Source organism: Ceratotherium simum, chromosome 17 (genome assembly GCF_057802395.1).
Source record: "Ceratotherium simum simum isolate JZ-2026a chromosome 17, ASM5780239v1, whole genome shotgun sequence".
Lineage (NCBI taxonomy): Eukaryota > Metazoa > Chordata > Mammalia > Perissodactyla > Rhinocerotidae > Ceratotherium > Ceratotherium simum.
Window position 1 is genome coordinate 2,013,879 of NC_141916.1, and position 24,045 is coordinate 2,037,923.

Here is a 24,045-nt window from a genome sequence, read left to right on the forward strand (position 1 = left end):
AATGACTTCAGACTCCTCAGTAGCAACATTAGAATCTAGGGAGCAACGGAGTTCCCTAGATTGGGTTCCCCAGGTCGTCCCATTCCAACGGACCACCTTCAAAATTCTGAAGGAAAATTAATTCTCACTTAGAATTTCACACCCAGCCAACTATCAACCAAGTGTGTGAATAGAATAGAGACATTTTCAGACATGCGAAGCCTCCAAAAGAGTACCTCTCATGCGCCTTTTCTCAGGAAGATTCTGGAGGTTGAGCCACCAAAATGAGGGAATAACCAAGAAGGAGGAAATTATGAAATTCGGGAAACACAAGAAATACCAATTGGAGGGAAAAGAAGAGAATCCCACGACAATGCTGAAAGATGATAGCTGCGTGTTAGGCATCGACAGCAACCCGTCCCAGTGAGGCTTGGTCGGACATCTTTGAGAATTACTGCTGTAGAAGGATGAATTGGACACAATTGTAGCTGCGTCTAAAGCCTTGAGAGGAGATGTAAACACGAGACCTAGAGTTTGGGAGCTGAACTGAGACAGATATACAGAAAACCAAGCAAATTTAAGAAGCATGCAGTTATTAGCTCTAGGGAAAATGCAATCTTGTATAAGAGAAGAAAGTAATTGTATTTCTGGCTGTGTAAATACTGAGTATTGATCTAACCAAAAATAATATCATTACATTGGAAGATTGGGCTTTGGGGAAGGATGCCATGTGTGATGGACATCGGGGAGGGGGAAATAGACCTTAATCCTTAACCCCCGCAGTGGGAAGTCAATATCCTAAAATGGAAAAATCAATAAGGAGCAGTATAAGACTAATACTTAAAAGCATGGAAGTAAATATAGAAATATTAACATTAAGCTAAAACAGTAGAAATTGGTTGCATGTGAAGGGGGAGAATTGGGGAGGTACATTCTTCATGACAGACCTGTAATACTGTCTGACTCTGTAAACAATGAGAATTTATAACCCTGCTAAAATTAAAAATGATTTTAAAAGATAAATTGCATAATAGACACGCATGTAATTGAAAAACATTACATCTATGAATGACGTTAGTCACTCTTCATTATAATTTTTAGTAATTCCCTTTAGCAACTCCTAAGAAAACACTTTTTGGATGAGTGCAATGAATAGAAGTGCAGGAAATGTGCTCGGGGCTTAGTTACAATTATTGTGAGACGAAGAGCTCAGTTATCATCTGGAATATCATTCCACATTTCAAACAATATAATGAGGAGAAACTAAGCAACATAGGAATTGAGTTTCTTCTTTAAATGATCAAACATTGATGTTTGTATTCCATTTCCAGAGTAAGAGTAGAAATTTGGTTTGGGAACTTGATTGTAATAATATAACAAGTATAGGTAAGAAATGGTATTTATCAAAAACAGTAAGCAAAATCTCCAGCAAGCATTGCTTTCCCTCTTCGGCCAGCTTTTGTTCACCTCTGGTTGTTTCCTCAGTCAACCTGTGTTGTTGAGCTATCCCGGTACTTCTCGGCTATATGTCATCTCTGTATCTCTGCTGTCACTCTTCAAGTCTCTCTCCCCTACTTGACGCATTCTTCGGACACCACTGGATGTCCTGATAGGAATAAACCCATATTCTTCCTGGGTTTATTCGTATCAGAATGCTCCCCAAATCTTGAAGCCAAGGCTACACCTGTGTTGGGCCCGTCTGCTGCCCTCACCTGGCTGGTCTATGCACTACAGACACATAGAGTGAGACCTGACCTTGGAATCCCAGAAGCTGCTGTACTGGAATCATGAGGGCTTGAAAGAAAGAAAAAAATTAGAATGCTCAACATGGAGGAATATACTAAATAATCAGAAGGAGATCCATTCAATCAACTGGTATTTATAGAGCATGTGTCAGGGTCCAGGCACTGTTCTAGGTACTTGGGATATGGGTGTAAACAAGAATAACACATTTCTGCCCTCCTTGCTATCAGGACAGTGGCCCAGCATGGTCTGTCAGAGATGTAACATGGTAAAAGGGTGTCTGGATGTGGGGGAGGGTAGCCCAAGAGAGGTGTCAGAGCCTGAGTGGAGAGCATCTACTCCGTGGTGTGGCAGTGTTGGGAGACTGGTTACATACAGGCAAGTTCATCAGATACATACATGTAGTAAGGATACAGTGTAAGGACAATGGGTACCAGGTTTCTCACTGTCAGAGAAGGGAGCTGCCAACATGGAAAAGGAGAACACTAGAATGGCCCCTGCGGTGTGGGAGTGGAACTGGAGGTAGTGATGTGATTCAGTATCAATAGACAGATATGGGGATAAATATTGTGTAAGTAGATATACCCTCTAGCTCTGTCCATTGATGGGACCTGGGAACAGTGGCACTCTAGGGCCCAGATCTGCATTTTTAAATACAAATATCCACCGTGAGAAATTGGGCTTTTTGGAGAAATGGCTGATTCCAGGGCTGGAGCAGGGAAAGAACAATGTGAGCCTTAGAACATCTGTGCCAGAAAACAAGGGAGTGCTCAGAGAATGATGGGGACATGGCAAAGTGACACAGATGCTGGCCTGCAGGGGCTCTACTGGCCAAATCAGGAGCAATGTCAACCTCCAAGTACATGATAGTCATGGATTATAACCCCCTACAATTTGAATAAATAGGAAGCCATGGGTCCATACTGATACAATAAATGAACGCGTAAGGTGAAAATTTGATGAAGAACAGGCTCAAAGTGCCTTTCCCCTCCCAAATACTTTACAGGGGAGGTAACTTGCAGACATCACCTTAATCAAGTGGTCGAGGTGAACACCATCAGTAATAGACCTTTCAGGCTGCTCACCACCGAGAGGATACAGTGAGAAGAGCCAGCATCACCTCTGTGTATTCCCGCAAAGGATGCATGAGCTAGTCCAACCAGAGGACAGCAGGAGAACCTCAGGACATTTCACCACATAACTGGCCTGCTGTCTTCAAAATGTTCAAGTCACAAAGTCAAGGAAAAACACCTGAAGAAATGATCCAGGTTGAAGGGAATTAAAAAAACGTGATGAGCAAATACAGCACATGATTCTGAATTGGCTCTTTATTCCGAAGGACTTACGGGGACACTGGTGAAATTGATTGGATCTGAGATTAGGTGGCAGGAATGCATCCATGTTAGCTTCCAGATTCGGATGATGCCTTGAGGTTATGTTTTGCTTTGAGGAATTCACACTGAAGCATTCTGGGCCACTGGGCACCATGTGGGCAATTGACTCTCAAACTGTTCAGAAAAAATAAAATGCCTTTGTACTGTACTTGCAAATTTGGGGAAAGATTGGCATTATTTCAATGTCTTTAAGAAGTGGGAATAGACTCTGTTCTTTTGGAAGTTATCTTTCAGCAAGAAGGACAAATAAGTAAAATATGTAGTCTATCAAATGGGTATAGGCTTGAGCCCGGGGTACTCCTACAGTTAGAAATGAAATATCAGAGAGAGAGCCACCCAAGAAGGACTGAGAAGGAGTGATCAGTGAGACAGGATGTAAACGAGGAGAAGCTGAGAGAGAGACAGTTTTCTGTAGCAGGAGGTAGTTCACTTTGTCAAGTGCTGCTGAGAGATCTGGTAAGATGAACAGAGCACAGCTGATGGCTAGAATGGCCCCAAGGAGTCCTGGGTGGAGTCCCCCAGGCACGGTTTTAGCTGAGTGAGGCTAGCAGCCAGGTGCAGAAGGGTGGAGAAGAGAGTGAGAGGTGAGCACTGGAGTTGGTGAGTAGAGAGGTCTCATCCCAGGAGTCTTGCTGTGACGGGGAGCAGGAGTGATGCTGTTGTTGGAGGGTGTTGTAGGGCCAGTGAGGAGTTCTTTGTAAGGTGGGGGGTTACCGGGGCAGTTTGTACAGTCTCGGGGGTGATGCCGCAGAGAGGAGAAACCAAGGATGCAGGAAACACTCAGCCTAAGCTGGAGGATGAGAGGGATGCGATGGAGACTGCATGCAGAGACACTGCCATGGGCAGGAGCAGAGGAAGGGAGGACGGCCCAGGGAAGGTGGGAGCACTGTTATGGGGGAGGAGGGAGAATTTCCTGTGAGGTTGCTTCCATTCTCTCAGTGTCCTGTGAGGCCAGGCCATCCACTGAGAGCAGACAGGGGTGGACGGTGACCGTCGGGGAGTGTGCTGGGCTTTGAAGAGAGGGGATGAGAGGTAAAATAGTCATTTTGGAGAGTGGGGACACCACAAGAAGGGTTGCAGAGAGGTGACCAAGACGGCCAGGCCGACTGAAGGTTTGTGAGGTCTGTGGTTTTGAATCTAAAGTGAGAGCTGTCAGCACGCCTGTGGATTTTTCTCCAGCCATAGCCAGCTGTTTAGGTCCAGGGAAGGATATAGAAAGTATTAAGAGTGCACATGTTTTTTTTTTTCCAAGTGTATATTTTTTTGTCTTCAGAGACACCAGATGGGGCTAAACAAAGAAAGACAAGGTATGAGTTGCAAAGCCTTTAATGACAATCTTTGTATTTTTTACAACATGCATAATTTCACACCCGTGCTTAATTAGCAATTATTTCAATAGTGGCAAACTCACCTGCCTCCAGATTTAGTCATAATGCATGAATCTAAGCTAATGAAATCAAGCAACGGCAACAGCTCATCTAATCCTTTACATTCCTTCAAGGTCACTAAGATGCATGAAAGAGCTCTTTAAAGGGCGAAATAGATGGATATATAAATTGTGAGTTATTTTATTTATTTTTTGTGAGGAAGATAAGCCCCGAGCTAACATCCATGCCAATCCTCCTCTTTTTGATGAGGAAGACTGGCCTTGCGCTAACATCTGTGCCCGTCTTTCTCCACTTTATATGTGACGCTGCCACACCACGGCCTGACAAGCGGTACATTGGTGCACGCTCGGGATCCGAACCCAGGCCTCCAGCAGTGGAGCGGGTGCACTTAGGCACTATGCCATGGGGCTGGCACTGTGAGTTTATTTTTAAAGCTGTTTAAAAGCAACATTTCTAAGAAAACCTTTCAACCAAAGGTCATACTCTGTGAAAACACAATTCTTAATTCAGGCTGTCTCCCTTTTTAGCCATTAGGCATTCTGCTACTTTTAAAATATTATATTGTCCTACAAAGAGAGGTTATTTTTGACTGATTTTGGAGATGGCTGAACAGATGAGGGCATCAGATACCTCCACAGCTGGGATTTTGCCTAAGATCAATTTGTTCTCATATAGTCTGTTGGTATTGACTGTTTTTATAACTGTTTTTATGGACGACTGGGGTGTACTTGTATCATTCAAGATTAAGTCTGGGTTAATCTTTGGTTAAGAACTAAATGTCCTGGAGATGTATTGGATAACCAAGATTTTAGATAAATTGTGACCAGCATTAGGTATATTCGCAAACTGAAAAGATTGTAGGCTTCATATCAAATAATAAACATATTAGTCAACATTAAGCCTCTTAGAAGAAAGACCATATCTTGCTCCTGCGTCTGTAAAAATGTTATTTGTTTGAAAGAATGGTGGTGTGACCTTTCACTCAACGACTCCTCCCTTAATATGAAAAGAGACAAAATGAGCTGAAGAAGGAAAACTCCTCAGTTACACTCCGCAACCCTGGACATACTGAGTGAGGTCATGGTTTTGACAATGGCTTCTCCATGCCACCCTGTAGAGAAAGGTGAAAAAGATGGTGATAAGGTTAACACGTATCTTCACTGTAGTATGCATGCTTCAAATCCTTTGGGAGAACAAAATAATTTATCAGACACCGCGACACAGGCTACAGATAGACCCAGGTAGTGCTATTTATTACATGGGGATCCGTCTACCAAGAACTTCTCTTCTCCCCAAGCCCTGGCTGGAGCACAGAATGCAGGAGCACAGGGTTGAGTCCTGTGCATTCTCCACGGGCGACTGCAAAGTGTCTTCCACGTTTACCTAATTCCAAATATAACTTCCAGATAAGACAAGGAACTAGAGAGTATGGGGAAGCTTAAAACTCTAGAAGTCCCCTAAAATAAACTGAGGGGTAAAGAGTGAGATTCTGAACCAGTTGAAGTGGATTGTTTCCAGGTGACACGTTTACTCTAAGTCTAGAGCTGCAGTCTTGGGTCTCAGCAGTGTGCTGTGCTCTCTGAACATCTCCGCTCACTTCTCCCCTAACAGGAAGGCAAACAGCTTTCCCTGTTCACGGAAACGTACCAGGCTCGGATGCCCTGTGGATCACTGACAACCCGCTTTGCACATGCCACGGCTTGAGTGATGTCATCTTGCAGCAGTGCTGAAAAAGAGGTGTGAGGAATGGAAACAACTGTCAGAGAAATTTCACCTTAAGCTCATTTCACTAATGCTCTCAGGCTGAGAAAGAACATGAACATTACTTTCCAAGAGTCCGCGTATCTGTGAATGTTGGGGGAAAACTGTTTTCATTGCAGCCCATTTGGCATGAAATAAAGCATTCTGTTTCTCACTGACCAAAGTCATTGGAACCTCTGGAATTACTAACTAATGATAGAAGGTTCTTTTTGTACTAGGATCTGTAAAAAAACAGCCTAGCAATTTTTTAATCAGCAATTCCACTACCGGAAATTTATCCTAAAGAAATAATGAGAAATGCACCCAAAGATGTATGCACAAGGCATTTTATAGAGATTAATAAAAGGGAAAAATGGCAACAACCTAAGTGCTTAACAGTAAGAGCTGGATCAATAAATTATAGAACATTTATATAGTGGGATTTTATTCATCCTTTAAATAGAATACAGATTTGTATTTGTTGACATGGAAATAATTTTGTATGAGAAAGAGCAAATGGTAAAGCAGTATATATGGTACAATTTCATCCTGGTTAAAACACATTGCTCACATGTTCGTAGGTGAGTACATATGTGCGTGATACAGCTCTACATTCGTAGACAGGATTGATGCATATTCTGGAAAAGTATATAGCAACATTTATACCATTGCTCATAAATCTTTAGGTAGTAAGAATTTTTATGCAATGACCAATATATTCAAAATTCAGTAATTGAATATAATTATATAATACAAAACATTTTTAAAAAATTAACTGGATACCAAAAAATATGCTTTTTTTTTTTTTTTGGTGAGGAAGATCAGCCCTGAGCTAACATCCATGCCAACCCTCCTCTTTTTTGCTGAGGAAGACTGGCCCTAGGCTAACGTCCATGCCCATCTTCTTCCACTTGATATGGGACGCCACCACAGCATGGCCTGACAAGCGGTGCATGGGTGTGCACCCGGGATCTGAACCTGGGCTGCTAGTAGTGGAGCCCACGCACTTAACCGCTACGCCACGGGGCCGGCCCCCAAAAGAATATTCTAAGACTAATCTTCCTTATTAGGAATTTTAACAATATCAGTTTTGCAATACTTCTCCAATATTTTATGCACTGAAAATTCCATGTTATTTCTATTTTTATAAAAGTTCAATAGAATATTTGTTTCACCTCAGTTAAACAAATCCATAAATTAACTTGTTAGGTATGACAATGACTATATAGAAACTATATTTTTTGGAGATGCAAAATAAAGAATTTAGAAATGAAATGTCATAATACTTCCAATTCACTTTAAAATATTCAGCAAAAAATATATATATAATATATACATAAAAGAACTAAGTATAACACAATATTAACCACTATTAGAGTACGTGACAGGCAGATGGCTGTTTATTATACTAATGCCTCAATTTCTATATTTTTAGAGCATTTCATAATAAAACGTTTAAAACAATTTAAAAAAAGACCCCACAACCAAATTGTCCTTAAACCTCCCCAGACTAAGGGGGAGGAACGGCATTGTTCTTGACAAAGCATCAATAAGTCCATTTGCAATAAATTAATAGGTCATCCCTGAAACTTTTGTATATTAGAAAAGAGCAACATTTTATGAAACCAGCTCTTTAATTTCTTACTTAGGGAATTGTGAGGAGGATAATAGATTTTCTAGAGGTCAAGATGGAGTTTCTCCTGGTCCCTGATGGACCCATCCTGATTTCTCATTTGCACTGAATCTCTGTCCCAGTAAGTACATCCACGTGGGTCCTGTGCCATCACTCGGATGTTATCTGGTCTTACCCTTGCAGGGTATATGACAGGCGTTAACTGCTCCTGGGGTTTTGCCGTCATTGCACCAGTAGTGGCTATTGATCTGAAATATCCCATAGTCAGTGCTTCGGTCTGGAGGATTGTAGTTTGTTGCTCGTGTGTTATAGCCACTTTCCCATTTGGCCAAACACATCCCTGAAAAGAATTTATTTTTAGTCGTCGACAGCAACACCACAGGACACACTGCTCACCACAATCAGCGCTCTTTAGCTCATTCTACTTCACTAATGACTTACTTTATAAGTACAAAGATGTATTTTACTTGTAAAATATTTTAACGCCTTAGTGTTAAAGGGCCCTTAAGAGAATCCTTTGGTTAGCAAGTCATTTTGTAATACTAATGAAGCAAGAAAACATACTTTTAAAATATTAAAATAGCTGTTTCTGCCATTTCTTTCTATCCTTCCTCTGCTCCCATCCCTGCGGCAAGATTCAGCCTAGAATAGAAAATCCTAGAGTTGTTGAGTGTTTTTTGTCACTAACAGCAGATATGTATGTGTTAGGAAAAGTAAGGTTTTCTGGGGGAAAGAAATTTTCTTATGATACCCAAAGATGAATTTGGGTATCAAATTAGAATCTGGAAAACAAGAGTTATAGAATAGGAAAGACTATTCCATCCACCCATCCATTGGTCCATCCTTCTCTCCATCCCTCCATCCATCCTTCTCTCCATCCCTCCATCCATCTATCCCTCCCACGATGCATCCATCCCTCCCTCTCTCTCTCCATCCATCCATCCATCCATCCATCCATCCATCCATCCACTCATTCATTCAAAAACAGTTATTGAGGGGAAATGTTTGAATTCTACTAAAGAATACAGTAATTACATTGACATATATGGACTAAAATATAAAGTAACTTTTACCCACGGCATTTTTTGAATTCTGGGGAAGAAAATGAAAACTAGCTAATCAACTAGAGTGAGTAAGAATAATAACAGATCATTTCATGCTGTTTTCAGGGATCCTTATAAAAACAGTGATTGAGGGGAAAGAGGTTCCTGCTGCCCCTGCATTGAGAGTTCAACATAACATTAAAACTTTGCCATTAAAAACCCTGTGTCATGGCAGGGGAATTAAAAAAGAGAAAAATACTGCATTACTCTAGGTTCACAGAACCCAAGTTCCAACCGGGACATGGCTGGAGTCAAGTGCCCAGACTTGATGAGATGTCCCAGGGCCTCAGATGTATCTGTTAGTCAGCTGCACGCGCCACTGTGGAGGCAGCTGGCAGATCTGGTGGCACTGGGCGAGTACAGGAGGTCCTGGTTTACTGAAATGGCAGAGAATTTTGCCATCCGGTGCCCTCATTCCTTCCTCTGGTACATCTGATCTTAATGGAACAAGCTGATGTTTTAACCATTGTGACTGTACAAACCCTCAAAGAAAGAAAATGGTCCGCTCACTCAAAGCCCCTCTCTCATCACTCATGCTCTGTTAGTGTCCTTTCCACACCTGCTAATTCTCTGGAAGCTTGCAGAAGAGGGAACTTACAATTTGCCAGGCTGACTCCCCGAAAGCCGTCCAGTCCAAGTCTTTTCAGAGTTCTGGCCAACTCACACCTTTCAAAGACCTTGCCCTGGACAGTGACGGAGAGGAGCAGAAGCCCCAGAGTCAGGAGAGCCTTCATGGTGACTGGAAGCCAGACCTCCAGGCTGACCAGGAGGAGCAGGGAGAGAGTATTTAACATCTTTTACTTCCTTCTTCTCCGCCTGGTTTGGGGACTCCACCCTTTCAGATGTGTGGAAAACAGGAACTGTCTATCGGTCCACTGACTTCAAAGTTCTTCTTTATGTTTGAAGACAGAGATTCTGACATGCTAGCAACTAACCCAAGGGAAATAATGAAATGACACTGTTGAAAGAGCGGCTCAGGAAGAACTGGGAAGCAGCTCCATTACCAAGACAGAAACTTCCTCCTATTTCAATATGAAATAGAGAAACTATAAAGAAAAGAAAATGAACATTTTACCCAACTGGAAATGAACTCTGATCTTTGACAACATTCATTTTCATTAAATTGTTTTTTGTGCACTATGTTGTATTCATCTTTTTCACTTAAAATTATTTTATATACACTTTCTGCAAAAGAACATGACACATTGCCTGTCATTGTAATAAGTTTATAGCACCTCACCATGTTGCTCAGCCAGATTCCTACCCTAACTTTTTCTGTGACTATTGTAAATTTTTAATTTATAAATCAGTGTTTTACTACTCTAAATAAGACTTATGTGACAACGTTCCCAATTCTTTTTTAACGATGCCTTACCTCACATTTCCGTGTTAGAACATAAGTGTCATTATAAAGAAAGGGAACTTTATAATCAAACTTACAGAAGAGTCACAGAATCTGCCACCCCAAATCTGTCCCTTGGGCATTGGGATTATTTTCAGCTAAAAGCAACTGAAGAGAAGCAGATGCAAGAAAAGCCCACTTTCCTCCCCCATTTGCCTGAAAGCAGAACATAAATTGCACAGAAGTTAAGCACTGGTAGCCCTAGACCTTACCAGCCCTGAGACGGAACCAGAAGACTTTACTGACTAGCTATTCTCTTCCATTAGTCGCCATAGATTTATCTTTCCACAGTTTGCTGCCCTTGGAAACCTAGATCTCTTTTCATCTGTCCTGTCACTCCTCTAACAATGTACAGTAGTCCCCCCATATCCGTGGGGGATGCGTTCCAAGACCCCCAGTGGGTGCCTGACACTACAGACAGGACCAAACCCTATAGATACTACGTTTTTTCCTATATATACACACCTATGATAAAGTTTAATTTATCATTTAGGCACAGTAAGAGATTGACCATAACAGTAATAACATAGAACAATTATAACAATATACTGTAATAAAAGTTCTGTGAATGTGGTCTCTCTCTCTCTCAAAATATCTTGTTGTGCTGTACTCTCCCTTCTCGTATGAAGTGAGATGATACAATGTCAACATGATGAGATGAATTGAGGTGAATGACATAGCACTGTCATGTTAGGCTACTACTGACCCTCAGGTCAGAAGGAGGATCATCTGCTTCCGGACTAAGGTTGACTACTTAAGGTAACTGAGACCACACAAAGTGAAAACGCCATAAGCGGGACTACTGTGCTGTTCTTTGGTTAAGATGCTGTGTCAGCCCAACGCTAGCCACCTCTTAGAGTTCCCTGCATTTCTCCCAAGTGTATGTGCATGCTAATTAACTTGTTCATTTTTCTCTGGTTAATCTGTCTTCTGTTACAGAGTCCCAGCTGAGAACCTCAACGAATAGAAGAAAAAGATTTTTCCCCTCCCCTACAATTTCTGGTGACAGGGATGGGATAGTAAAAGGATGGACCCTCCACTCTCCCTAGAGACTGCTATTGAGTTACAGGATACCTGAACACAGACCAGCAGAAGGTAGGAATTCTTACCATATCAGTCTCTCACATCTCTGTCTGTGGCGCCCAGTCAAGTGAGGAGGATAAAAATTTTTCCTTGTCTCTTTCTATCCAAATTCATATTGTCATGAGAAAAACATGTGCAACAATTAGTTCTTGAATTGTGACCACTGTGAATTTGGTTTGGGGTGCCCATAGGTTATTGATCCTTACCCTCCCAGAAGTAGTCACTGTTTTCCTTTGTCTCTGTCCTATCTTCATTTGTCATAAGGAAGAAAAACATAAGATGACATTCTCCAAAATCTCCTGAGAATTTGGCTTTGTAACCAGTGGAATATTCTTTCTGGTTTCTGCCACTTGGAGAGTGCAGACTGTCAGTCAAGTGTCAGGTGGCTAGCCCTCCAGCCAGGAGCTCAAGACATGGAGTGACGAGCAGCATTCTCTGCCCAACCGTGCCAGATCTCAGGGGAGGTTGTCTTAATAAAGAGTCCCAGTCCCTAAAGGGCCTTTGTCATCTCTCCCTTCATTGCCTTGTGTCTGCTGAGAAAATTCCCACCCCAGTACCCCCTTTCTGGCAACACAGGTTAGTGGGTCTTTCATTTAAGTTGTCTTACTTTGGGGGAGATAGGAGTTTCTTTACCCCCTTCACGATGAAGGTCTTTGCTTTCTTATGCTCTTTGGAGATGCTCTGCATCTTGGGAGAGCTACATTCTTTCCACTCTCTTTGGGGACATCTCTTGTGTCCACGATTAAGCCATAAAAAGGCTTACTGGGGGGCCGGCCCCGTGGCTTAGCGATTAAGTGTGCACGCTCCGCTACTGGCGGCCTGGGTTCGGATACCGGGTGCTCACCAACACACTGCTTGTCGGCCGTGCTGAGACGATGTCCCACATACAGCAACTAGCAGGATGTGCAACTATGACATACAAGTATCTACTGGGGCTTTGGGGAGAAAATGGAAAAAAAAAAAAGGAGGAGGATTGGGCAATAGATGTTAGCTCAGTGCCAGTCTTCCTCAGCAAAAAGAGGAGGATTGGCATGGGTGTTAGCTCAGGGCTGATCTTCCTCACCAAAAAAAATAAATTAATTAAAAACCAAACAAAAAAAGGCTTACTGGATTGGAGTCACAACTGAAATAGGTATACCTGTGAAGATTTGGACTTTTACATCTAAGAGGATTTTTTAGAGAGCCCTCATCCTAAACAAATGTCCTCCTATTGGTACCTGTGGAAAGATCAGAGTGAATACATGAGTAAAGAAAGAGAGAAGTAGGTACAGAAGAATGCCTTGGCTACAGTGAGAGAAAACAAAACGAAACATTCCCTTAAGGAGATCAGGAGATAAGACGTAAAACAAATGTCAAGAGCTGCGAGTGGCGCTCCAGCAGGTGTGAATCTCCTGTGAGTGCTGATAGCCAGGGATGCTTGACAACTTGACAAAGGCCCAGGGATGCTCAGGGAGGCTTGATATATTGCCCCTCACTCTGTAACCAAGCCCACCAGGTCCAGGCCTTCCCATGGTTTGGGCCTCCACTGCAAGAAAAAAATCCATTGGACTCCTAATCTTCAGAGAAACAAAAACTTAAATAGTAATTACCCTAGATTTCTGATAATAGGACATATGCCCCTGAGTTCCTTCTTAGATAAAACCTACATTTATTTCAGTCCCTTGGAAAAATTAATCTATCATGTCTTTGAACTGTAAGCACCTAAAGAGATAATTGTTGGCTAAAGCAACCCCTGAGACTAGGGAAAAAAAAGAGTTTTTTAGTTTTTGTTTTTTTGGTGAGGAAGATTGGCCCTGAGCTAACACCTGTTGCCAATCCCCCTCTTTTTGCTTGAGGAAGAGTGGCCCTGAGCTAACATCTGTGCCCATCTTCCTCTATTTCGTCTGTGGGACACCGCCTCAGCATGGCTTCCTGAGTGGTGTAGGTCCATGCTGGGGATTCGAGCCTGCAAACCCTGGGCGGCCAAAGCGGTGTGTGCGCACTTAACCACTGTGCCACCAGGCCGGCTCAAGAGTTTTTTTTTTGTGTGTGTGTGTGTGTGAGGAAGATTAGCCCTGAGCTAACATCCATGCTAATCCTCCTCTTTTTGCTGAGGAAGACTGGCTCTGAGCTAACATCTATTGCCAATCCTCCTCCTTTCCGCCCCCCTTAAAGCCCCAGTAGATAGTTGTACGTCATAGTTGCACATCCTTCCAGTCACTGTATGTGGGACACAGCCTCAGCATGGCCGGAGAAGCGGTGCATCAGTGCGTGCCCGGGATCCGAACCCGGGCTGCCAGCAGCGGAGCGCGCGCACTTAACCGCTAAGCCACGGGCCGGCCCTGATCCAACTATTCTTTAATAAGCTACTGAGTTTTGTATTATTGTACCTCACATGTGGCTAAAATTTTACAGTGTTAGTTCTCTGTTTGTCTCTGTCTGTATGACTATGTGTGTGTATTATGTGTATGTGGTATTTCTCCCCCTGCAGATAGTATGGCTAAAAACTAACTTGTACAAAAGCTCTATTTAGTGGCTTAAAGGAGAAACAATAAACGTCATGTACAGTAAGACCAGCCAAACAAGCTTATGTTACGTCTACTAGATGTTTAAAACTATAACACTGTAAACTCAACCTAATCGCAAAACGTACTATGAAAATGAATTCCTTAATGTACATCAACATGGCAGAAAAAAGACCCCGTATGCTTTACACTTTTTAAGTTCATTGCCTCTGTGACTTTTGATACTTACCTGATTTCAATATGAAAAATAACTTCAAATGATGGTTAGTTTTTAACATCTCATGAAATTTTCATGAGCAATTCAAACATACTTGTTAGGAACACATGAATTAAACGGATGTAAGTGGGATAAAAGTTTATAAGTGAACTTTGCAACAATGATTAAGTTTTTAAAAATATGTCTGCTTAAAAACTGTTTCCAAAATCTTTTTGGTAACTTGAAATCTTAAATGATGGCCGTTCATTGAATATCTACATCATTTCCAAATAAGAGAAAGTACTGAGACATTAATCACTGAACCTAGGTTATCTATTTCTGCCTTCTTATTACAGAGAAACTAAACAGATTTGTGTCTGTTATTAACATGTTTTTTTCCACATTAAGAAATTGTACTATGAAATGGTATATTCATAAATTTGCTAATCTACTACACAATGTTATTATGCGGCAGACAGTTCAACAGTTGCTTACTTCCTGGTTTTTACTCAAAATTAAGCTTACTAAAGGTTAAGAATTGTAACCAATATATGTAAATGAAACTACTAGAAATAATAAGGCTAAAGGAGAAAACTCTGTGTGCAAAGTATGAAAGAAAAGTAAGATATGTTTGGTAGGAAAGGTTTGAGGTATGAGGATCATTTTTTTAGGGAAAAAGGAGAGTAATTTTGTTTTCATATAGAGGTCATTTAAAAGTTATTTTAGACTAGAAAAAAGAGAATAAAGGACAAAACCTAAATAGATATAGAAAGCTGTAAATGAGAGAAAGAGAGACGGAGGGAGTGAGACAGGAAGGGAGAAATTCGTATCTAGTGTGATCATGCTGGCTAAAACTGAATGAATTTATTATAAGCGTTTTAAAACTGAGCTCTAAAATCAATAGTGTGCCTATGCAAAACGAGAATTTAATTTTTTCTCTCTGCTAAAAGGACAGTTTCTTGGATTACTGTAAAAGATTTTTCCTTACCTGTTAAGTAACTCACCTGGGAAACAAGGATTCTGTGTCTTATCAAGATGATTACCTGTGCTTCATGTTCTTTATCAGGTCTTTGATTACTTAAGAAAATCGAGTTTTCTCAATATGAGAAGGTCTCTTTCCTCAGGTACACTACTTCCTGTATTTGCATTTGAAATCTTTTATTGTCACTTTTGTTAAATGGTACGCTACTTCCTGTATTTGCATTTGAAATCTTTTATTGTCACTTTTGTTAAATGAGTGACTAAGTATTGTTTCTTCGTCATCTTTGATCCTGTTTAATCAGTGTTCAAACATTTTGACCTTTTTTTTTTAAAGATGATTTTATTTTTTATTTTATTTATTTACTTTTTCCCCCAAAGCCCCAGCAGACAGTTGCACGTCATAGCTGCACATCCTTCCAGCTGCTGTATGTGGGACGAGGCCTCAGCATGGTCGGAGAAGCAGTGCGTCAGTGCGTGACACACCCAGGATCCGAACCAGGTCCGCCAGCAGTGGATCGCACGCCACTTAACCAACCGCTAAGCCACGGGGCCGGCCCTTGACATTTTTTACAACTTCCCAAATTCAAATTCTAAATAAAATCTCTTTGACCTCAAACTGACTTTGAGATTTTCCAAAGGGTCCTTGAAAAATCTCAAAGATTTGTTCCTTGTCCTTATAAAAAGAGAGCTGTTACACTAATTAGGTTTATTTGATATGTTCAAGTACATGGGAAGCATTGTCAAATGAAAGTGATGTTTAATCTTCCTTCGGTTGTATTTGTGTGGGTGTATGTAATTTATAGATGTGTTCCAGAAATTGTATGGAATTCCTAGAAATCTGCTAAGTCCTGGTATAATGTTATCTGTCATAATTCAAGTTATTGTCTTAAAATGTATGTCAGAGAAATCACCAAATTTGCTTGTCAATTGCATTTAAATGAATGCTCCTCAGATCTTTAACCTCACCATTTTAAGTCTTTTGTCAACTACAGATAACTATTGTTTCACTCTGATTCTTCCTTGAAAACGTTTGAAACTGGTAACCCAAGATCAAGCAGAAGAAGAAGTAATTACCTAGGACCAAACAAACTGATGAGGTTCATTATAACTTTTCGTTTAATACATTACTAGAATGTTTTAAAAAAACAAAAGATTTTTTCCTCCTCTACTCTACCTGAACACATATATTCAACTACGTGCTATGTTTAAAAATAGGCATCTCAGGAGGCAGTGCACATTTTAAAAATCTGTGCTGGCAGAACTCAAAAGGAATCGTGCTTCTGTATCTACCTATGAAGACGGATTCTGAGCCACACAAAATGCCAGCATTCCGTAGTTACCCTGATTTTTCACCTGTGGTGGTCTCTCTCTGCTGGCCTCTAAGATTATTCACTAGTTTGGCTCTAAGTGACTACCTGATTTTTGTGGTTTGTTCAAAAATCAAGAATAATTCCTTTTTTCAAGCTAGGCCTAATTTTGATTCTGTAATGATAAATAGTGAGACAGATTATCAGGACCCAAAGAGAGAGAAAGCAGTTAAAAGAGGTAATCTTTTTTCTCTTTATATTCTTCCCAAGTCAACGCTAAAGAACATCTAGTTATCACCCACGCTAGTTTCAGCCTTCCACCCATGAGGTTAATTTCTTTTCATACATCTGAACAATTATGGACTTATACTTTGTTTGGGCAGAATAAGGAAATATTTGCTTGCCCTCCAGAAGCAAACTGACAGCATGAGACTGTGTGACCACATCACAGGGGAGAGGTGTTTTAATCCTGAGGTATTTCTCTTGGAGCAGAAGTTATGGGCAATGATAACATCCAACTATAATCCTATTATACCATTTGAGGTTGGTTTAATGAGCTAGTTATTTATTTATTGTGTGTGTGTGTGTGTGTGTGTGTGTGAGGAAGATCAGCCCTGAGCTAACATCCATGCCAATCCTCCTCTTTTTGCTGAGGAAGACTGGCCCTGAGCTAACATCCGTGCCCATCTTCCTCCACTTTACATGGGATGCCACCACAGCAGGGCTTGACAAGCGGTGCGTCAGTGCAAGCCCAGGATCCAAACTCGGGCCGCCAGCAGCGGAGCATGAGCACTTAACTGCTATATGCCATGGGGCCAGCCCTGAGCTAGTTATTTAAAAATAAAACAACCAATAAACATGATTTTGGGGCAGAGATTTTTTCCCCTGGAAATTTTGTATGTACTGCATGTTTTATTTGATACAATATATGCATTTTATCTTTTTGGAAAAGGTGTTTATACATCCCAAGTTATTTTGTTGGATTACAGTGGACAATCGTCATAATTTAGTCTTCCTATTTGCTTCCCATCATAGAGAAAAAATAGTTTATCATGGTGTCTTGGAGGCTTCAGGCCTAGAAAAGGGTAGATTTAACCAAAAATCTCACAGACTTTTGACTATCTCCCCAAGCTAAAATCATCCTTAAAAGAAAAAGATTTGCCAGGGTTTAAGATATTCTAAAGAATGTGGTCTAGGTCCTCGTTAGAAGTGGTAGGGTGGGCACAGAGGTTTATCTCTGCTCCCTTCCCAAATCCCATTAAAATACCAACAAAACAAGTTTTAAAAGGCATAAACCAGCAAAAGCAAAGGAAAAGAAGATGAGATAACACTCGATGAGTTATCAAAATTTTACAATACAGGAAGGGAGTGGGTGAGTGGTAACTTAGTATAATGAAGAGAGCTGACACCTTAAGTGTCTGCAGAAGGGGAATCAATAAGAAGCAAGCTGGTTCTTGCCCTAGAACCTGGAAGAGACAAGGTAATTCTGACAGCAGGACTGCATGGCCGTGCTATAAACAGGAATACTGGTTGGAAGGCTATATATACAGCTGTTAACCTCCCAGATCTTCTTCCCCAGGCCTGGAAACCAGATCGCTGCTTCCTTCCCATCCAGAAGCAGTCTTTTTGGGAGGATGAGCCAGAGAGACTCTGGACTGGGACTCAAGGCATAGTTAAAGGCAGGGGTACGATGCCGTAACGAAAACAAGGAGACCAAGTAAAAGTCGGGAGCACTAAGCCAATCTGTCCCTTCTGAGCTCCTTGATTCCTGGCTGCCGAAATTACCTCCCAGGAACGAGCTGGTAAGATTCCTCTCTTAGATAAACGTAGGAACCAGGAGAAAAGGCCTACGTATATTAATATTTGAGGCCCACAGTGAAATGGCCGGTCTTGCCCAATTGCTGGTGGTGAGACCCACTCCAGGCTCACAGATTTTCTGCTCAGCTTCTTAGTGTTCAACTTTTCAACACATACAGTCAGCAAAGATTGCCACTAATGTGAAAGCAGATCAAAATAAACACTCAGAGAAGAGGAACTCAGAGGAAACAGAGGCAAAACAAAATAAAACATAAACTATAATGAGAGAAAATATCACATTCACGGAATGAGCAAGGATGCTATAATAAAGAAATAATCAGAGAAAAAAAAGGAGGGCTTGAGATTTAAAAATATGACATTATAAAACATTTAATAAAAGAGTTGAGATAAATTTGAGAAATATTCCCAGAAATAGAATAAAAGAGATGAAAAATAGGAGAGAAAAGATGAGAAAATTAGAGAACGAAGAGACTAAACATCCAATTGATAGGAATTCTTAAAAGGAATTACAGAAGTAAAGGAAACATAAAATAAATTGGCAAAACTGAAGGACACAGGTTTCCAGATTGAAAGGAGCTCCAAGTGCCTGGCATAATGGTGTGGAGTAAAATCCACACCAGTGCACATCAGCATGGAATTTCAGAACATCAGGGATAAAGAGGAAATTTTAAAATTTAAGAACAATGATGTTCAACCTAGAATTTTATATCCAAACAGTCAAGTGTGAGAGGAGGGGGAAAAAAAGACATTCTCAGATATGCAAGGACAAAAGCATCTTACCTCTCTGCAGCCTTTATCAGGAAGCCTCTGAAGGACACATTGCATTTAAAAAGAGCAAAGAAGAAAGAAGGTGTGGGATCTAGGAGACAACACAAAGGGAGAAGTGTTGCCCAACATTGATAGCCATGCTGCAAGTTAAAGAGAAGCCAATCCAGATTGTTGCAAGAGGGTGAAGGGTCCAAGAGTGTGGACCCCATGGGGAAAGCCAAACCTAGAGACAGCCTGGAATGTCTGTACCTACTGAAGGGCACTGGACAACTCTGGCCGAGGCCTTGGGTAATGAATTAACACACAAATAAGTACACGGAAAATTAAGCAAACAGGAAAACAAGACAACCATGAATACCAAAAAACCCAGAAAGCTTAAGAATGGAAACACAACCAAACGACACTGTCATATTATACTCATCTGTGAGTGTTTGTGCATGCTCGTAAAGGGGAGAGCAAGGGCAGAGGACGTGGAGAGGGAGCTAAATCTCCATCTTCCTTGGTGGAAATAAATAGAAAATATCTATGGTTGAAAATCAAGAAATAGCAGAATAAACATGCTCTTGAGATATATGGCAGTAAATACTAGAAGAAATAGCTAAAGAAGTTAAAAAGGGATTACCTCTAGCGTTGGGCATTAGATGAGAAAGATTAGGGCTTTTTTTCATCATTAAATTTATAACATTTTATTTGACTTTTAAAAATATACACATGTATTTTGTGATAAAAAAATAAAAGTTAAAAAATATATTATGTAAGAAAAAGAGCTAAAAGACATACACCAAAAGGTTTACAGTGGTTATTTACAAACAGTTTTCAGAATTTTTATTTACTTTGTACTTTTTTGCATTTTCCAAGTTTTCTTCTTTTGGCATGTATTACTTTTGCAATTAGCAAAACAATAAATAATTACACAGAAATGTGCAGAATCACTAAAATAAGGGTGATTATTTTAGAAAAGTCTTCAACATTCCTGTGTGTGTATGAACTCGATCATATATGTTGAAATACTCTGTCATTTAGCATTAGAATCATCTTTCTCCTGCGCAGTTCATCTGTACCCGGATCAGTGGCCTCTCAAATTTCAGTGGAAACGAGTTAAACATTAATTTTCACTGAGCTTCATGAACCACAGTAAAGGGCATATCAGCTATATTAAAAGGAACCAGAGAGAACAGCTCAGCATAATGCTGTTTTGGCAGGATCATTTTGATTGCATGGTTAATTTTTTAAAAAGACTAAAAAAATACTCTCACAAGCTCCTGGAACACTACACCCTACCCAGGTTTTTGTTCGTGAGGCCAGGTCCATTGAGGGGGGTAAAATGGGGAGGAGACTTCCTGAGGAGGCAAATTTGGCCTCCAGATCTAAGGTGACAGTGGTAGCAGGTTGGAAGAGGGGCAGGGCGCTGCACCCCACAGCCATGCCGGGTCCAGAGCAAGAGGTCTCTGGAGGGCACGTGGCTGCTGCGGAAACTGACCACTCATTGCTCTGCCTTGGGACTCAGTGAAGCTCCTGAAAGGGGCTTCCTGCCTCTGAGAGAGTGATTGAATCAGCTTGGGCAATAACTGCTGTAGGAACATCTCGGGCATGACCACGATGGACTGAAGCTCCAAGATCTTCCTCAAGTGTTCTGGATGTTGTAGTTTCTTGAGCTGCTTGGAAGCTCCTGGGCAGGGGAAAAAAGTTCCATTGCCTCACCACTCCGGGAAGTGGACCTTAGAGACAAACTCTGCTTGATTTAGAAAAATAAAGCACAGTGATGTTTCTTGCATCCATTGATGGTATAGAAATTTATACCCTCTATACTGTTTGATCCAGACTTCCCTGCTTGATTAGAATGTGATTGGAGAGGGGGAAGTGAGATTGTTCCCGAGAGCCCCAGAGATTAAACAATTTTCCTGAAAATGGCGCTTTGCTTTCGGGATTCAGGTCACCACTAACCCAGAGGGAACCCCAGGTGTTTTGGTTTTCAGTGACCCAGACTACTGGGACAGACCTCTCTGTCTTTCAAGTCTTGTTTCACTATGATTGATGCCACTGCTATTTTTTGTTGTTGGTCCTGCAATCCTGTTTTCTCTATTAGTATTAAATAATTAAAATCTATTTGTGTTCGTACATGAGGGACATGAAAAACTGTACAAAAAAGAGCCTCAGAAGGTAACTGACACTGGTAAATCAAAATTGTTGGTAATACCAGAAGGAGGCATCGGCGTGGGTCTGGTCAAGGCGCATAACGATCTCCTGCCAGTGAAGCAGTGCCTCTCCTGAGGGACCTGGGAGACCACGGCCGGCAGCTGCCCCCGCCCCATTGCTCAGCTGATGCCATCCCTGTGGAACGTGGCTCAGGGGCGCAGAGGACCCACTGCCGTCTCTGCTGTGGCAGTGTGGCTCCTGGGAGAACGTGCAGGGGTGGGGGGTTGGGAGGCCCGCAGTGGGGGTGGAGGGGGGACAGCACTCCAGGGGCTCTCCAGGGGAGCCCAGGTGCTGAAAGGTTAAGGTGAAGACATTTCTCCCTCCGCTCGTGGAGCTGCCCTCACCTCGTCGTGTAATGACCTTGTGAAACAGGCCAGGCCCCTAGCAGCTTCTCCCTGCGAGTCCAGCAGCCTAGCCACGGTCAGGGTGGCTTCCTGTGGGGGCGTTTCCTGTCTCAGGAGCTGAGCTCGACCCCAACCACAGATGGCTTTTTGTCGGTCCCTGAGGTGCCTGGTCTCTGGCAAATGGTAATGATTTGGGTTTGCCGAATCCAGACCAGTGCATTTTCCCCAAGGACTAGTGATCACTTTCTGTTCTTTTAGCTCTGGATATCGCCATAATTTAAGCTCCTGCTCTTTGCAAAATAAATCAAACAAGCAAGATAATTTCTTCCTGGGTCTCCTGACACCATACAAACTCCAGAAATCATTTAACTTTCACACTTAATTTACTCTATGGGCTTGCTGTTGTGTTTTAAGTCAGGGAACTGGCTTCTACTGGGAAGAAATACTACTATTTTGCATGCACAGGGGAATTATTTCTACCATAGTGCCAGTGCTGTGCCACCAGCGGCTGTAGTCAGTGGGCTCCCACACAGAGCCCCCTGCTGCTGTGTCTGAAATCCCTCACTTGATCACTAAGCCTGATAAACAGCACCAGCCTGCTGAGACCTGCCCGCACGCTGCTGCCGGGACAGAGGGGCGTTGGTCGTTCCCGGTATTCGAGGGGCTCCCTCTCTTCTCTGCCTTCAGCCCGGCCTCTCCCACCATCTGCTCTGCAGACTCTGAAGGCAGTCTAGGATGCCTGGTGAAACGTGGCAAAGAGAAGTGAGGCTGGAGGGGTGGGCAGGGCCAGACCCAGGCGCTTAATCCCCAAAACAGTGAGATTTAGGACTTAATCCCCAAGACAGTGAGATTTAGGATTCAGTCCCGAAGACAATGGGAGGCTATTCAGGAGTATTAAACTGGAGAGTAACAGGATCAAAATCTTTTTAAAGATCACTCTAGACTGGCCTCAGGGCCTGTGGCCAGAGATGACCAGTAATCCAGATGGCGGATGGTGGCGAGGTAGGGAGAGAACCAAGGGTTCCAGAGATACTCAGGAGGTTCGAATAATCAAGGTTGGTGATTACCCAGACGATCTGGAGATAAAGGAAAAACGAAAGGTAGATAATACCAGCTTTCGTTTATCGAATGCTTACAGATGTTAGTCACTTAGTAAACATTACCTAGGATTCTTACCGGGCTCTTATAGGTAGGTATTATTTCCATTCTACAGATGAGAAAATATGTGTCCCAGAGAAGTAGTCACTTGCCCAAAGAAGTACAGCTGAATGTGGACTCCCTCAGGTCCATGGTCTCTTCAGTCTCCACACACCTGGTAAAAACTGAAGCGGAAGGGAAGAAATTCTATTGAGACCCAACTCTCACCCCTTGACAAAGCTACACCTTCTTTTTCTTTTTCTTGTCTGATTTTATTTTCTGATACAGCTGTGCAAACCCATTTTATATACTTATTTTAAAAGTATGACTTTTCTCTAAGAGGTTAGTCTAATACCTCTTACATGCCGTTGAACAATTAAAGGCTATTTTCAAAATCGATATGCTTGGTGTGTGAACAACTGATAAAATAATTCTGAACGGCTTTTGATTTCTTGTGAAAACTTTCTGAATATTCTATTATTTCTGTTATCTTTAAGTTTCCAGGGCCAAAGCAATTAGAACTTTGGCTGGATCTCACTTCCCCTATTCACATTAGAAACAAACATTTCCCTCCGCACTTTGGTCAAGTTACAAAAACTCCTTTATGATTTACACAATAATTGGGCATTCCACGTTGAGAAATTATAATGAAATAGTTAACGGATTTTTCAAATGTGACAAAATGTAGTCTTGTTTACAAAGAGATGGAAAGGTTCCCATTTTGATTTCCTCTCTCCAGAAGAGGATTCTGATTTCGTTTCCTCATTAAGTATGATCTTTGAGTTTCAGGTTCTGCACAATCTTTCCATTTGTGCCAATGCAACTGCATATTCCCTAAATTTCTTTTCATTGAACTAGAACCCTGGGATTTCAATCTGTAAATTAGCTCTGGTAATATCACAAAATATTGGGGGAGAAGAGAAGAAATTGTTGCAAATACAAGAAAGAGATCATACCCTCGGGTTGCATTTCTACCCCCTCTCGACAAGCAAACCTTTTATTGCCACCCTTGCAAGCAAATGGGATAATATGCTTCACTTCTGACTATCAGGGATTTATAGGTACACATTGAATTGAAGATGATGCTCTTCTCCTTCTGGCCTCAGTCTAAGCCGTTTTGGGTGCAGCCACAGTCTCTTCTCCCCTCACCCCACCTCAGGTCAGCACTGTCTGTGAGGGGTTGCTGCTGCCACGGGAACAGTCTATTCCCGACCCAGTCAGATAGGAAGTGAACCCACAAACATGGCGCCACGGACACACGGGTCCCGCGATGACCCGACCCAAAGAGGATGAGGGCCGGTGTCAGTGTCTCACACACTTACTTTGGAA

The 24,045-nt window shown here is 41.8% G+C and overlaps 1 protein-coding gene across 1 annotated transcript; it reads right to left on the reverse strand.

The window, feature by feature from the left end:
* Window positions 1–4,426: 4,426 nt before the first annotated feature.
* Window positions 4,427–9,741, reverse strand: LOC101392618 (lysozyme C). Its single transcript, XM_004429398.3, has 4 exons — window positions 9,579–9,741; window positions 8,053–8,217; window positions 6,152–6,230; window positions 4,427–5,615 (listed from the first exon to the last, which is right to left on the reverse strand). The coding sequence occupies exons 1-4, from the start codon at window positions 9,712–9,714 to the stop codon at window positions 5,549–5,551; spliced, it is 447 nt and encodes a 148-aa protein (XP_004429455.1). The 5' UTR covers window positions 9,715–9,741; the 3' UTR covers window positions 4,427–5,548.
* Window positions 9,742–24,045: the final 14,304 nt, after the last annotated feature.

Bases quoted from the DNA above. Each gene is read 5' to 3' on its own strand.
- LOC101392618 (XM_004429398.3), bottom strand. From the start codon at position 9,714: ATGAAGGCTCTCCTGACTCTGGGGCTTCTGCTCCTCTCCGTCACTGTC. The intron at 6,231-8,052 runs GTAAGACCAGAT...CCTCTTTTTCAG, and splicing joins CTGTCATATACCCTGCAAGG to CACTGCTGCAAGATGACATC. The intron at 5,616-6,151 runs GTACGTTTCCGT...CTTTCTCTACAG, and splicing joins CCACAGGGCATCCGAGCCTG to GGTGGCATGGAGAAGCCATT.